Source organism: Dromiciops gliroides, chromosome 5, assembly GCF_019393635.1.
Source record: "Dromiciops gliroides isolate mDroGli1 chromosome 5, mDroGli1.pri, whole genome shotgun sequence".
NCBI classification, from domain to species: Eukaryota; Metazoa; Chordata; class Mammalia; order Microbiotheria; family Microbiotheriidae; genus Dromiciops; species Dromiciops gliroides.
The window spans coordinates 207013224-207028207 of record NC_057865.1 but is presented as its reverse complement, the minus strand read 5'-3'; the positions used below and the strand labels follow the sequence as shown (position 1 = coordinate 207028207).

At 36.7% G+C, this 14984-nt stretch overlaps 1 protein-coding gene across 4 annotated transcripts in view; it reads right to left on the bottom strand.

Annotated features, from left to right (window-relative positions):
• The window catches only part of ABCD2 (ATP binding cassette subfamily D member 2), a 121529-nt gene extending 107351 nt beyond the window's left edge, over positions 1–14178 (bottom strand). For all 4 annotated transcript variants that reach the window (XM_043964933.1, XM_043964934.1, XM_043964935.1 and 1 more), the window contains exons 1-3: positions 12814–14178; positions 11874–12054; positions 2309–2430 (exon numbers count right to left, since the gene is read on the bottom strand). In XM_043964933.1, coding sequence (XP_043820868.1) covers positions 2309–2430; positions 11874–12054; positions 12814–13749 — 1239 coding nt within the window. In that variant the 5' untranslated portion in view covers positions 13750–14178. The remainder of the gene's footprint in view (positions 1–2308; positions 2431–11873; positions 12055–12813) is intronic.
• Between the last annotated feature and the right edge of the window lie 806 nt (positions 14179–14984).

Genomic DNA, 14984 nt, shown 5'->3' with positions numbered 1-14984 from the left:
GAAGTAAAACACTCTTGAGGAGGAATAGGGTAAAAGAAGATAGAAAATAAAATAAATATCATGGGAATGATGGAGGGACATAGTTATGATGATTGACTATAATGGCAAAATGCATGGTACATATTTTGCTGGGCTATTGTGAAGAAAATTCTTTGTCAAGATACTATATAAAAGTTATGATGAACAGAATGCTATCAGAAAAGCCTGGAAAGACCTACATGAACTGAAGCAGAGTGAAATGTACTGTATACAAAATAACAGCAATAGTGTAAGATGATCTGCTGGGAAGCATGTAGTTATTTTCAGCAAGGCCAATATAACCCTGAAGGACTTAAGAAAATTGCAACACAACTACAGAGAAAGAACTGATGGTATCTGAAAGCAGACTGAAACACATTAAAAATTTTTTTTCTTTGACAATCCCTTAATCTGAAGTTTTGTTTTTTAACTGTTTTCTCTCACAACCTAGCTAATGTGGGGATGTTTTCCATGACTACTCATGTATAACTTATATTGAATTGCTTGAGTTCTTAGGGGTGGTGGGTGGTAAGGGAGGGAGGAAAAGAAGTTGGAACACAAAGTTTTTAAAAATTAATGTCAAAATTTGTTTTTACATATATTTTAGAAAATAAAATTCTAAACAGAAATGATGAAGGTAGGGGGAAGCTAGGTGGCACAGTGGATAAAGCACCGGCCCTGGATTCAGGAGAACCTGAGTTCAAATCCAGTCTCAGATATGACACTTACTAGCTGTGTGACCCTGGGAAAGTTATTTAACCTTCATTGCCCTGCACCAAAAAATCCCAAAAAATAAAAGAAATGATGGTTTCAGAGAAACAAGAGAAGGATTGTATGAACTGATACAAAGTGAAATAAGCAGAATCAGAAGAGGAGTTTATACAATATTAACAATAATATTTAAAAAAAACCTCTGAAAGGCTTGGAAATTCTGATCAGCATGACCAATCACAATTTCAGAGGCCTGATGATAATAATATATGCTGCCCTACTCCAGATAGAGAGGTGATGAGTGGAGTGCAGATTGAGATATTTTTAAAGAGTATTTTTTAAAGTATTCCCACTTATTAGAGTTCTTCATCCAAAATCTTGATAATAACTTATTTATGTTTTAGACAGGGTTATTTTTCATGTATGGATTAGATTAGGTAGTCACTGAGTTCTGTTCCAGCTCTAGAAAATTCTTTGACTGTGATCCTCTGGATGCTATTGCCAGTGAATGTTGCTGTGACAATTGCATTCAGCCCTAGAATAGCCCAATGAGCCACACAGGAAAAATTAAATGCCTATCATCCAGATTATGATACACAGTAAAATGAACTTGAGTAAGTACATTGATACATATATTTGGTACAAGTACTACCTGTAGACAATGACTTGAACCCAGAATTGAACAGGAAAAACAGACAAGAATGTATTGCATTTTAGAAATTGCATGGTGTTTTAAATGACCTCAAGATTCTCTCTAGTCTAAAGACAAATATTTTCAATATAGACCTTTTCCTAGTGATTCTCCATAAATGGAAATTTTATAATAATGCAATTTCTGTGAAATCAGAGAAATGAATGACTGAAAAGATATTGGAGGGATGTACGGGTAAGCTATTGCATATTACTTCTGGTGGTATATATTTGAAAAATGGCTTAAAGGATATCACTGAGGAAAAGTATGATTGGAAAAGGAAGTCAGCCATATTATATGAGCTAGGGTTAATGATGGACCGCCCAAAAACGATATTGGTTTACTCAATATGCAAAATGCAGAAAGGCCTTCAATAGAGGATCTTCTGCAGAGGATTTATAGAAGAAAAAAAATATTTCTCTCTGTACCAAAGGATGGAGTATCAATATCCATGAGGTCACAGACCCACTGATGTGTTATAGTACAAAAACAACAGGAGCACAGGCTGGAATGAAAATTATGATTTTAGCATAATAATTTATATAATTGACTCTAATACTTCCAGAAGTCACAATTATTTCAAGGTATTTATATCACAAAATTCTCAAAAGTTTATCAAAACAAAGTAATTACAATTCTCTTTAATTTAGAAAACAAATGCCATACCAGAAGCAGAAAGGGATGAGGAATATGATGGATATTGAATATTCAAGCAAATGATGAGTATCAACACCAAAAAGGTTGTAGTCACTAATGTGATTTTGTTTTTTCTGTAACTTCTGTACTAGCATTCTCAAGTGAATATTACTTTCAGTAATTCATTGTTTATGTTTTATTTGATTTTCAAATACCTTTCTTTTAGTGTTAGCAGTAAGTAGTATACAGTACCTCTTTGTATGAAGACATGATCCTTTCAATGGCATCTGCTCCAGATGCTAATAAATTTCGTGCAGTGGTAAAGGTTTCTGTACGTTCACTAACCATAGCTTGTTTCTGGTCATTCTCTAAATCTTAAAGAAAAATTAAGAACTGTTGTAGTTGTCAAGTAGCCTTTATCCCCATTTCCACAAACATATTTTTAATTTAATTCTAGCTAAAAAAATCTATGTGTTTTAATTAAAATATTAAATATAAGTATTAAAGAAAGTTTTAAATTAAACTATTTTTTTTTTTTGCTGGAGAGGGAGGAAAGAGGGCCAGACCTGTGGTTTCATTTGATATAAAAACTTCCTTAGAGAATTATACAGGAACTGAGAGGTTGCCTTGTCCCAGGTTACATAGTCAGTATGTATCAGAGGCAAGACTTGAACCAGATCTTCCTGACATCAAGGATGCCCTACTATTTATTAATTACTCCATGTTGCCTCTCAAAAGTAGGTAATGCATTTTTGAAATTTCAATACAACAATTTGTTTGATATTTCCTTGTCTTTTATTTTCCTCCAAGAAAAGTAAAAATATTAAATAAAAAGTCCCTGCTGACCAATATTATTATGTAGCTTAATTTTCTTGTTTTAATTTACTTTAATTTATTTTTTGTGTGTGCTGGGCAATGAGGGTTAAGTGACTTGCCCAGGGTCACACAGCTAGTGTCAAGTATCTGAGGTCAAATTTGAACTCGGGTCCTCCTGAATCCAGGGCCAGTGCTTTATCCATTGCGCCACCTAGGTGCCCCGTTTTAATTTACTTTTGAGGAATTTTCATTTGGACTATATTTGGGAAAGAAAAATATTTATGCATTTTCAATGTCCTTTTTTTGTGGGGAGAAGGATAACAGAAATCTCAGGAGCAGAATCTCAGGACTTTTTTCTCTTTAGGTAAAAAGTTCTAAATATTGAACTGTTATATTCAACTTTTGCTGCCCAAAGTAGAAGTATTGGAAATCCATACAAGAGGTATTATCCTAAGGTATTTCCCCTGAGACTTAATTATTAAACTATATTACCTGCAGCCCTAACTTTTTTGTCTTTTAGAAATAAGGCTCAGCTCAAGATTCTCCATCAGAGCTTTCCTGAGTCCCCTCCCTTTCCCCCAAAGGTAGCAATTGTAGAGATTGTAGCAATTGTTAATGCTTCTTTTTATCCTAAAATGACTATGTATTTATCCTGCATATATTTCTCATTTACTTTTCTGTGTGTGTGTTCTTTCCCTCCAGTTAAAACTAAGTTCCTTGAGGAAAGGGACTATTTGATTTTCATCTTTTTAGCCACAGCACCTAACACAGTACCTGGCATAAAGTAAATGCTTAATAGTTGTTCATCTAATAGTTTCATTTAATCTGATATTACTTCTCCAGACGCTTTCTTTATCAGAAGGTCATGCTATTTTATGAAAGAAAATAATTGAGATACATGTAACCTTTACTGTGTAATACTATTTATTCTTTCAGGAATATATTATAGAAAAATCTCCATAACACAGTATACAAGAATATGAGCTATATGAGAGTGTTCACTTCAGTTTGGGTGTGATCAGAGAAGAATTCATGAGGGAAATGACATTTTATCTGGACTTTGAACAGATGGTGTTTCTATGTGTGATGTGGAGGGACACTCCTAGTGGAAGGAACTTTTTGCTTCTAAATATATATAGGTGAAGAGACATGAAGTAGTTTACTTTGCCTGTGACATAGGGTTTGTGTAAGAGATAAGATTGAAAAAGAAGCTTGGATCCAGAAGCAACTGGACACAATAGAATAGTGTTTGATAAACTCAAAAACACCACTTCCTTGGGTAAGGGCTCCCTAGTCAACAAAAGCTGTTGGGAAAACTATAAAAGAGCGTGGCAGAATTTAGGACTAAAACAAGATCTTGAACAAATATGATGTCCTCTAAGGTCCACATTACTTACTTTACTGTAGATAAAAAGTTTGAATGTATCAATAATCACTCTAAGCCTCCAGTTAGGAATATTCTTAACATTTAGACAGATGTTGGAATCTTTGTTTAAATTTACATTTTTTTTTGGAGGCAATTGGGGTTAAGTGACTTGCCCAGGGTTGAGCAGCTAATAAGTGTCCAGTGTCTGAGATCAGATTTGAACTCAGGTCCTCCTGAATCTAGAGCCAGTGCTTTATCCACTGCACTACCTAGCTGCTCCCTAAATTTACATTTAAGTCTATTTCTAGTTAACCTCTGGTCTCATTGTAGTTAAGGAAGAATTCAGATTATTAGAAACATTTGGGTAATGAAAGAGAAGATTATATTTTAGTGTCTGAGGATGGGTAGAGGCACTGGGAGGAGAATTGGGGAAAGCACACTTAGTACTGGTCTTCTACTCTGAGATATCTATATAGCTGATAGCCCTCCTCAAGATTTCCCTTCTCTACTATAACTCAATGCTACCTTCATTTTCTCCTTTCTCTGGGCTTTCAGTGCATGTCTTAGCTCTTTTCTTTCCTCTCCACTTACAGATCCTCATAACAACCTCTATCTGGTTCTGAGATAACTCTTCCCTTTCATACTAATTCCTTAGGGTGTAACCAAGTCTCTCATGAAATAGCTTTGATTGATTCAAGGAAGTGTAGAAGCACCATTCAGACTCAGTTATGATGAATTCAATTAGCAAGTATTCCTTTGTTTTAGAGTAATCTGGTCTGTGCCTAATTCAGGCCAGTCCCCTGGTAGGATATTGGAACAAAATGAGACATTCAAGGGCATTCAACAATTTTTGTTAAAGTTAGCCACAGCAGGAGAAGGCTATTCAAAATAAGAATAGTTATTGAGGGCACCTGGAGTTGATTTCTATGAGGAAAGCTCCCTTGCCTGAGGTATGAAGCATCAGTGCACCTGTAGTGCACTTGGTGGCTGCTTTGTACTTTTGTGATGAGGAAGCACTATCAACAGTATGAGCCTTTATAAGCCAACCAAGTCCCCAAGAAGTTTATACCTCTTAAGGAAAAACCACCCTAAAAGAGGAAGGGATTAGAATATTGCTCATGTCACCTGTACTTTTAAGTATTTGGGGAAATCAATTAAGCCCCACCCTTACATATATCACAATAAGATCCAAATGAATACTTGACTTAAATATAAAAAATTATATTATAAGCAAATTAAAGGGATCATAAACTTAAAGGTCTAGAGTTGATAGAGACTTTGCAGATAAAGGGAACCAGAGAAGATAAAATGGACTATTTTAATTATATTGAACTGAAAATATTTTTCACAAGCAAAATCAATGTAATTAGAATTAGAAGGGAAGCATATAACTGGGAAGAATCATAATAGCAATTTTCTCATGAAGATCTCATATACAAGATAATTAGATAACTGATACAAATAAGAAAAAGCCATTTAATAGATGAGTGGTGGGAGCATATAAAAAGACAACTTTTAAATATAACAACCATGTGAAAAAAGGTTCCAAATCACTAATAATAAAAGAAATGCAAATTAAACCAACTCTAGGATTCTACCTCACAGCCACTGGATTATCAAAGATGAAAAAATGCAATTGTTGGGGAAGGAAAGCAACTTGACGCAATATACCAAAAGTTCTTAAACTGCATACTTTGACCCTGCAAGGGAAAAGATGTTTTTAAAAAACAAACATTTATAGCAGGTGTTTTTGTTACAGCAAAGAACTGGAAACAAAGTGGGTAGCAAAGATGTGGAATGAACACATGGCGGTATAAGTATGTAATGGATTATATATTGTGCTGTGAATTCATGCAGAACAAAACAAGCAGTTGACAGGATGACAATTTATAGGATGAGCAGCTAATGTAAAGTGAAACAATTTGAAAGTCTTTAAAACGATTATCAAAGCAGTGACTGATCATGATGTTAGAAAACTGATTGTGAACTGTCTCTTGGCATAGAGGTGCAAGTAGAAATGATGCTGAGATATAAGTTTCCTCCAGAGCAAGACCATTTTAATTTCAATTCATAACAAATGATCCTGTCACTTAAATAACAGTGACCTGTATACTGTTAGTAAAACAGGTCAGACTGGCATCTCAGCAGTAAGCAAGGTACCTGAGCATGATCAATTTATTAGTAAACCAAGCAATAACCAATGGGGGCAGCTAGGTGGTGCAATGGATTAGAGTGCTGGCCCTGGAGTTAGGAAAACTCATCTTCCTGAGGTCAAATCTGGCCTCAGATGCTTCCTAGCTGTGAGACCCTGGGCAAGTCACTTAACCCTGTTTACCTCAGGTTCCTCATCTGTCAAATGAATAGAAGGAAATCACAAACTACTCCAGCATCTTTGCCAAGAAAACTTAAAATAGGGTCACAAAGAGTCCAACAAGACTGAAAAAAAAAAAAGACTCAACAACAAAAACAGTAACCAATAAATTGGATCAGTGGTCTCTCTCAATCACCAAAATCCTGAACTGAGAGCATACAGAGAGAGGGTCTTTTAAATTTAGGTGACTGTCCAGAAGGATTGACCTGACAGTACTTCACTTAGACCTCCTCTGGCAAAGATAAAACAATCCCAATTGGTAGACATTTTAATGAGGTAGTTGAATTACCTCAGCCCCTCCCAATTACTTCAACGTTGGGAGGCAGGAGTAATGCTCAAATAATAGGATTAGCAAGCAGCTGGGGGGGAAGTGGGCTGACCTTTGGATGTAGCTTATTACACCCTTCTCAGACACTTAAGTAATGCTAGTTGCTTTGTGACATCTAGCTGCTTCCAGCAATTTTAGCTAGAAAAACAAAAATCATTTCATTCAGGTTCTTCCCTGTTTGGTCTACCTCTTGGAAACCAAGTAATCCCTAACTTTGAAAAGGAAAACTAGGAGAGGGGAGTGGCCCCCAAGGGAAGACCTACAAAAGCAAGTTCTTTATGAGGTAAATTGAAGGGGAAGGGGTCTCATTTTATGAGCCGAGGCCCCTGGGGCAAGGAGTGATCATATTCTTTAACCAAGTCTTAGTATGGACTAATAGAGGTCTCCTTTTGAGCTAAGCGAAGAGATGTAATATAGAGGCAACTGGAATAGTTGAATGAACACATGATTGTGTGGTCATGAAATCTAGGTTATGGTCATACTCTTCCATTTTGTACAATTTTGTGATATTAGGCAAGCTACTTAAACATCCCCAGGCCTCAGTTTCTCACTTGCAAAATGAATTGAAATATATGTATTCTGGGGGCAGCTAGGTGGAGCAGTGGATAAAACACTGGCCCTTAATTCAGAAGGAGCTGAGTTCAAATCCAGCCTCAGACACTTGACACTTACTAGCTGTGTGACCCTGGGCTAGTCACTTAACCCTCATTGCCCTGGGAAAAAGAAGAAATATATGTATTTTTAAATCTATTCCAGTTTTTAAATGTTACTTAAACATTTTGTTTCAGGAAAACAAACAAAAAAAACCCAACCTTTTTTTTTCTTTCTTTTTTTTTTTTGCAGGGCAATGGGGGTCAAGTGACTTGCCCAGTGTCACACAGCTAGTAAGTGTCAAGTGTCTGAGGCTGGATTTGAACTCAGGTCCTCCTGAATCCAGGGCCAGTGTTTTATCCACTGCGCCATCTAGCTGCCCCCAAAACAACCTTTTTAAACTACTTTTCTCTGGTCTTCCCATTATTCAGGAAAACAAACCAGAAAAAACCCCAACCTTTTTTACTACTTTTCTCTGGTCTTCCCATTACTTTTCCTATCCATCCTTAATCTTTGTTATCTTTATTTCTTTTTAAACATTTTGATTGATTTAAACATTTCAGAAATCTCTAAGAATGGTACAAGTGTTGAAAATGTAATATGAAGAATAATGAACAAAATAGTTTCCTTATCTTGGGACAAAAACATTTTATTCTTAAACAACAGATCACAAGCATATTATAACTTTGTGGAGAACAGAGGACTTTGAATATCAATATCTTAAGAAAATGGTTTGAGGAAGTCCATTTTACCTGTGCTATGATAGTACTTTCTCATTGGTTAGTTTGTCAAAAGTCTCCAGGGGCAGCTAGGTGGCACAGTGAATAAAGCACTGGCCCTGGATTCAGGAGGACCTGAGTTCAAATCCAGCCTCAGACACTTGACACTTACTAGCTGTGTGACCCTGGGCAAGTCACTTAACCCCCATTGCCCCGAAAAAAAAAAATGTCTTCAGAAAATTGCTAGGAAGTGTCATCATTAAGTTTTATTTCCACTTATTTATTTTCAGATAAATTATTATTTTGTTTAATTCTGGCATTCTTAAATTTATATAACAAGCTATTTTTTAAATGTCTTTTCTATTCCATGAATTTGTAATCAAACAATCAGTATCTCCATTGGCTAAAAAATGTTTTCACCAACCTTAAATTGCCTACAGGAATAAATTCTTCACATATCTTGTTTACTTCTTAGTTATCTCAATGGGGTTAATTTGTCACTATTAATAATTGCATTTTCTCTACTCTACATTGCATGCCCCAGGGTTCTATAATAAGGCCAGTGTGTCTAAACATTTATTATTGCTAACTATGCTATAGTCTTGTCATTAAGTCCTCTGACATACACTAATTAGAAAAAAATTAGTATTTTTTCTTCTGAAAGCTGTCATGTCTGTTAGAAGTTCAATCTGAAACATCAGATAGTTTATCTCATTGGTTTTTAATGTGTTTAATTTATTTCTCTTATGCCATCTCTTTGTGTCCAAATTATTTCTTTTCACATTTATCTGTGTGCCTGTTATTCCCTCTTCCCACCCATCAACCCCCCAAAAAATAATAAAGAGAGGTTATTTTTTAATCTTTGTATTTCTGTCAAGGCAAGGAGCCTTGCAAATAATAAGCACTTAAACTAGAAAACAGGGTTCAGAAAGATCTTGACAAAATAAAATATTAGACTAAATTGAATAAGATTACATTTAATAGGGATAAATGTTTTATCCTTGATTTTAAAGAATCAATTGTGCAAATATCAGATGCGGTTGATCTGGCTGGACAGCAACCTCTATCATTTGGGGGTAGGGAGATGACTGTCTCCTTAGATGTACTTGATGCTAGCATGACCACATCTGGAGTATTGTATTCAATTCTAAGTATCACATTTTAAGAAGGAATAATGGAGATAATTAGGGCCTCTAGTTCAGCGTAGTTCCTTTTCTGGGCTACTTCTCTAATTTGAACTTGCTCTCAGGTTGTCTCTCAAGAATATGGCTGCTAGCTTGGATCTCTGTAGCACCACCAGTCTGCTTTCTATTAGCAATCTACAGGTAGATATAACTAGCTCTTATCAAAACATTTACTAAGATGGCATTGTAAAAATAGTAGCTACAAAATATCCCCCTCATAATCATTAGGCAAACTCTCCCACCAATATATACACTGACTTTGGGAAGAATGGACACAAACTTAAGAATACTATAATGACTATTATAAATACCCAAATTAACTATAAAGGACATATGAAGAAAGATGCTAAGTTCATCCAGAGAAGAAACTGATAAATAGAAGTATGTGGAAGGGGAGGGAAAAAAATTTACATGATAATTTTGTGCTATATTTGAAAGGAATAGCAAGTTGTGCATAGTAATTTGCAGCCTTGTGTGCAATCATCTATTTTATTGCACTGTTATGGAAATGCTTGTTTTATTTTATAAATTAAAAGTAGAATTTGAAAAAGAGTACTATGGAAAAGGCAACTCAACTCTAGACCTTCAGGGTCTTTTCCTTCTCTGGACAGTATTCACAGAGTTCATTATAATCATTAATAGATGGGTTGCTCTGCAGCTAAGCTAGACCCCCCATAGGGCATGGTGTCTCTGCAAGTGGACTCCCTGGGCTTTGAATGGATGGTATTTCTATGTCATATATATTCTCAGAGACAGACAACTGTAGTCTACCATTTCCAAACTCAGGCTCAGATAGAACGCTACAATGCTCTTTCAGAATGGGTAGAATTAGCCTAGTTTGGGCAGAAGCCCTTTCATTTATGCTCCCTCAGAATCTTCCTTAGCTCTGGAACCTGCCATCTCCCAGACAGGAGAAGGGAGAGTAGAGATTTAGTTTTTACCTTTGGTAACTCTTCCTGATATAAGGACAGGTTGCCTTAGTGAGAAATCTTACCCTACTTACAGTGGCTATCTGAGTACATTTTCCCAATCTTCATCTCTTCTGGCTAGGCCATAGCTCGACAATGACTATTGGTGAATAATTATTCACAATAATCTCCAGAACATTTCTGGGGTTCATAGTTACCCAGTTTTCTAAAGTTCTATTTGTCTCCTTAGACCTATGCAATGAAAGGCTGGGGATAAGTTACTAAGGGCATCTAAGCCCTTGAAGAAAATTCAAAGTCTCAGCCTTTTCATTTGCAAGTGAACTAATATCTAACAAAGTGAAAAATTATCCACTGATAATTGAAGTGGATTTACACTCTACTAGATGCAAATATAATTTGAATGGGACTTGCCCTTAGATATCATTGCCTCTGCATTTTGCCCTTAATGACTAATACATTTTCTGGAGTCAAAAAGGGGTATACCACATCGAGACTGGTTGAAGGAACAGAAAGGAAATGATAACCATCTCCAAGTATGTAGTTTTGTCACAGGAACTTAACCACAAAAGGCAGAATGAAGAGAAATCAGTGGAAGTTGCCCCCCCCCCAAAAAAAGTAAATTTAGGCTTGATGCACTGAAAAACTCTTAGCAATTAGAGCTATTAAAAGTTAACTGAGAGGGCAGCTAGGTGGCACAGTGGATAAAACATCGGCCCTGGATTCAGGAGGACCTGAGTTCAAATCCGACCTCAGACACTTGACATTTACTAGCTGTGTGACCTTGGGCAAGTCACTTAACCCTCATTGCCCCGCCCCCCCAAAAAAAAGTGAACTGAGAGTCTCTTTGTCTGTGAGACATCAGCAAGGTGGCGGCAGAAAACTTGAGAAGTGGGAGATTAGGAATGTTAGGATTGCCAGGTTATAGGAAATTTGTTCTCAATCTTTCTCTTTCTTTTACTATCTTTCAACAAACCCTTAAAAAAACCTTTAAAAAAAGTGAACTTAGGGGGCAGCTAGGTGGCACAATGGATATAGCACTGACCCTGGAGTCAGGAGGACCTAAATTCAAATCCAGCCTCAGACACTAGACACTTACTAGATGTGTAACCCTGGGCAAGTAAGTCACTTAACCCTCATTGCCCTAAAAAGTTAAAAATAAAATTTTTTTTTTAAGTTACATGACCATTTGTGGGGTATGACATATAGAAGATTCTTACTTTAGGATTATATTATTTTTATGCATGTCACAGCTTTATGTATGTTTTTTTCATTTAAGTTGGTCAATAATTCTGAGTCAGAACTCCATTTGGAAACATATAGAGGTACCTATAAAGGAGTGAAGGGGCAGAGGGAAGACAAATTTAAGTCTTGGGACACAGATCTAGTCCCTATCTCTAACAATTATAGTAAAATCCAACAATCACAGTATTACTAAAATGAAAAGGAGCAAAAACTCTTTTAAAATTATTTCCACTTAAAACATATATTTGAAATACAGCAGAAGTGTCATTACCGCCATCCGCAAAGCCAGTTGCAGTGATGATAGGTACAGCTACCATGATCAGTCCACTGCTGCTCCAGACATACTTCATCAAGAACTGTTCTATCATAATGTACCATAAACGTTTAGACAAAATGAGATTCATTTGCTCTGCTAAAGCCTTGTAACTTTTCTGCAGTTGTCTCATTTCTACCTATACAGAAAAAAGATAGGTATTTACATCGCAAGACTGAACATCCTCTCCTTTTAAACCCTCCCATTCTACTAAGCTATATATTCAAAATAAACACTTATTAACTTAGAGGTTTGCTTAGAAACCTGTATATGATTTTGTGATAAAAAATTTAAAAGTTATATTTGATAACTATATGCTGTTTGGGTCTAGCAACTAATAACTATAGGTTAAATTTGCTATAGATGGAATCCTTGTTATAAAATTACTAGCTTTGTAGGAGATGCAATGTTAAATATGAAATTCCTAACCATTAATTCCATTTGTATATTTGATAATTTGAAAGTCATGTACATAACAATGTCTTTTGAAGTGTTCCAAGCATTTTCCCCAGAAGAATAGTTAAAACAGCAAACCTTATTTTTCTTTTTACAATGAAAGTATGTTATTTGCATTTCCCAAGTGTACATTTTTACTTAAGTAGAGGCTTAAGTTTTAAGAAAATAAATTGTGGAACATAAATATTTAATGCATTTGTTAAACTAAGCACACTTTTTATTTAGAATTAAATTATTTTGACTAGATATTTAAGAAAAATGAAACTTTAGAAAATATATTCTGCAATTCCATTTGTGATTAAAAGAGTAATAGAGCACATATTGTTTATATGTCAGAGGAATCTAAACCGTTAAGGAAGTGAGACAACAGACTGTATCTTTTTCTGCAGCAGCAGCATTGAGCCATCTCACATTTCAACTATCACCTTAATTTTTGCCTTACCTTATGTCCTCTGTAAAAGGCAATTTCTTCCACGTTGGCTATAATTCGGGAGTGCACATACCGCAAATACCCCTTCCTGTGAGCTTCTTCAGCCACCAATTTGCCAAATTTGGGAGAGCATGTTTTCAATACTTTGGCAGTGGCATATACTACAAGCCCTGCCAGTAATGTAGGCCCAATAGGGCTTGCTCCTTTGGATGTAGCAGTCTGGATGAGAGTATAGGAAGTCAGCATTACATCCAAAATGGGTTTGGTCAAATTAGAATACAAGTGAGCTACAGACTGGGAGAACATCATAATATCCTCTGTAAGAGATTGATCAGGGTTTGCAAGTCTCCCATCCATATTGATCACCTTGTAGTAAGTCTGATTTGTGAAATAGGTCTCATAGGCATGGTCTACCAAACGAGTTCTGAAAGCCAGAGCAAGTTTGCACTCCAGATACCTTATGGCACTGTTCACAAAGGTTGCGGGAATTGCAATCATAAGCCATTTGATTAATTTAATGATGAAAGTTCTAGGTTTTTTTTCCACAATACTCTTCACAATTTTTCCATCTAGACCAGCCACATAGATAGAAAGAAAAGTTCTTGAGATTAAAGCCACGGAATGGAGACAGAGCCAACCTGTTTCGGTGGTCACAAGTTTGGGGAAGAGAATTTTCCGAAGCTGCAGAAGCTGTTTGAAAAAATCTGCATTCACTCCAGGAGCTTTCTTCCAAGAGTCCTCAGTGCAATGCAGTTTCCCTGGATTCTCTGCAGTCGGGCAAATTTCCTCTAGCTTCTTCTTGCTGTCGGGCTGCTTTAAACGCTTGCCAATAACGGGATAGAGGGTTTTCAGAGCATATGCTGCAGCCATCAGGCAAGCAGCCCTTTTAGCAGTCCTAGATCTGGTCCATTTCACTCGATTTGCCGCTGCGTTTAACATATGGGTCATTTTCTCAGTCGCCAAAATCCGGCTTTCCTCTCCAAAACAAAACAAAACAAAAAACCTCCGGATTTGTTTTAAATATCCATGATCTTCAGAAAACCCGAACTGATCTTCCACAAAATCAGACTTATTCCATAGTCTGCGGCATTTCCCGTTGTGACAGATGCGGCGGAGGTTAGAACCGACTACATCTACCAGGCACGATTTCTCTAAGAACTTGGAGCTCCACAAAGCAACCCACAGCGATAAACTCCTCCCCTCCAAATTCACTTATTGGTTGCAACGAGACTGGGACCTTTGTATCCGAGTAGTTTCTCTTTGAGCCTCTAAAAGGGGAGGGGAAGGAAGAATGGAATGCAGAGGAAATATATCGATTCCTCAAAAAAAAGCTGTAGAGAGAGTTAAATATCTCGGAAGGGGTCGAATAAGGGCAGCTGGTTGGGATCAAAGCCTGACCTGCCTACTGAGCATGCTCTGCATCGTCACTTGGAAACAAGTTTTAAGATAGTCGTCGTCGTCATCATCATCACTTCTCTAGATTTTAGAGGCTGTTGTAGGAAGTAGGAAGCAAACAAGGGGGGCTCTGCAAGGGATGTAATCTATGGGACAGGAAGGTTTGAACGACTAGCTGAAATAGACTGGACGTACGTGCAAGGCAGAGAACGAAAAGTGGGAGGGGCCCTTAGGAAAGTGTTGTCCCCATAGAACATACTTTCTAATCCTCAAGTGTTTGTATTGTAGGATCATTCATACTTCCTGGGACAAAGTGGGAAGATCTTATTTTTGTTGTTCAGCTGTTTTCAACTCTTCGTGACCCCGCTTTGGGATTCACCATTTCCTTCTGTAGCTCATCTGAGAAAAGGAAAATGAAGTAAATAGGGTTAAGAGACTTGCCCAAGGTCACATAGGTAGGAAGTGTGAAGCCAGCTTTGAACTCAAGATGAGTCTTCCTGACTCCCGACTGGGTGCTCTATCCACTGTACCACCAGCTGCACTGAGAAGATCTTAAAGGAGATGTAATCCGTATATAAATGGGAATGGGATCCATCATTTGCTAATTGTTTGTTACTGAAATACTATGTTGCCCTCAGGCCAGAGGTTCTATGTCAAATAACTAGGAATAAAATCTATTTTACTGACTCAACATTATTTTTACCCTATATTGTAACTCAGATAGTTGAGTAAATAACATTTTTCTCTTTGCTTGGTATGCTGAGCATGTATCTAGAAATCTGTCCAGG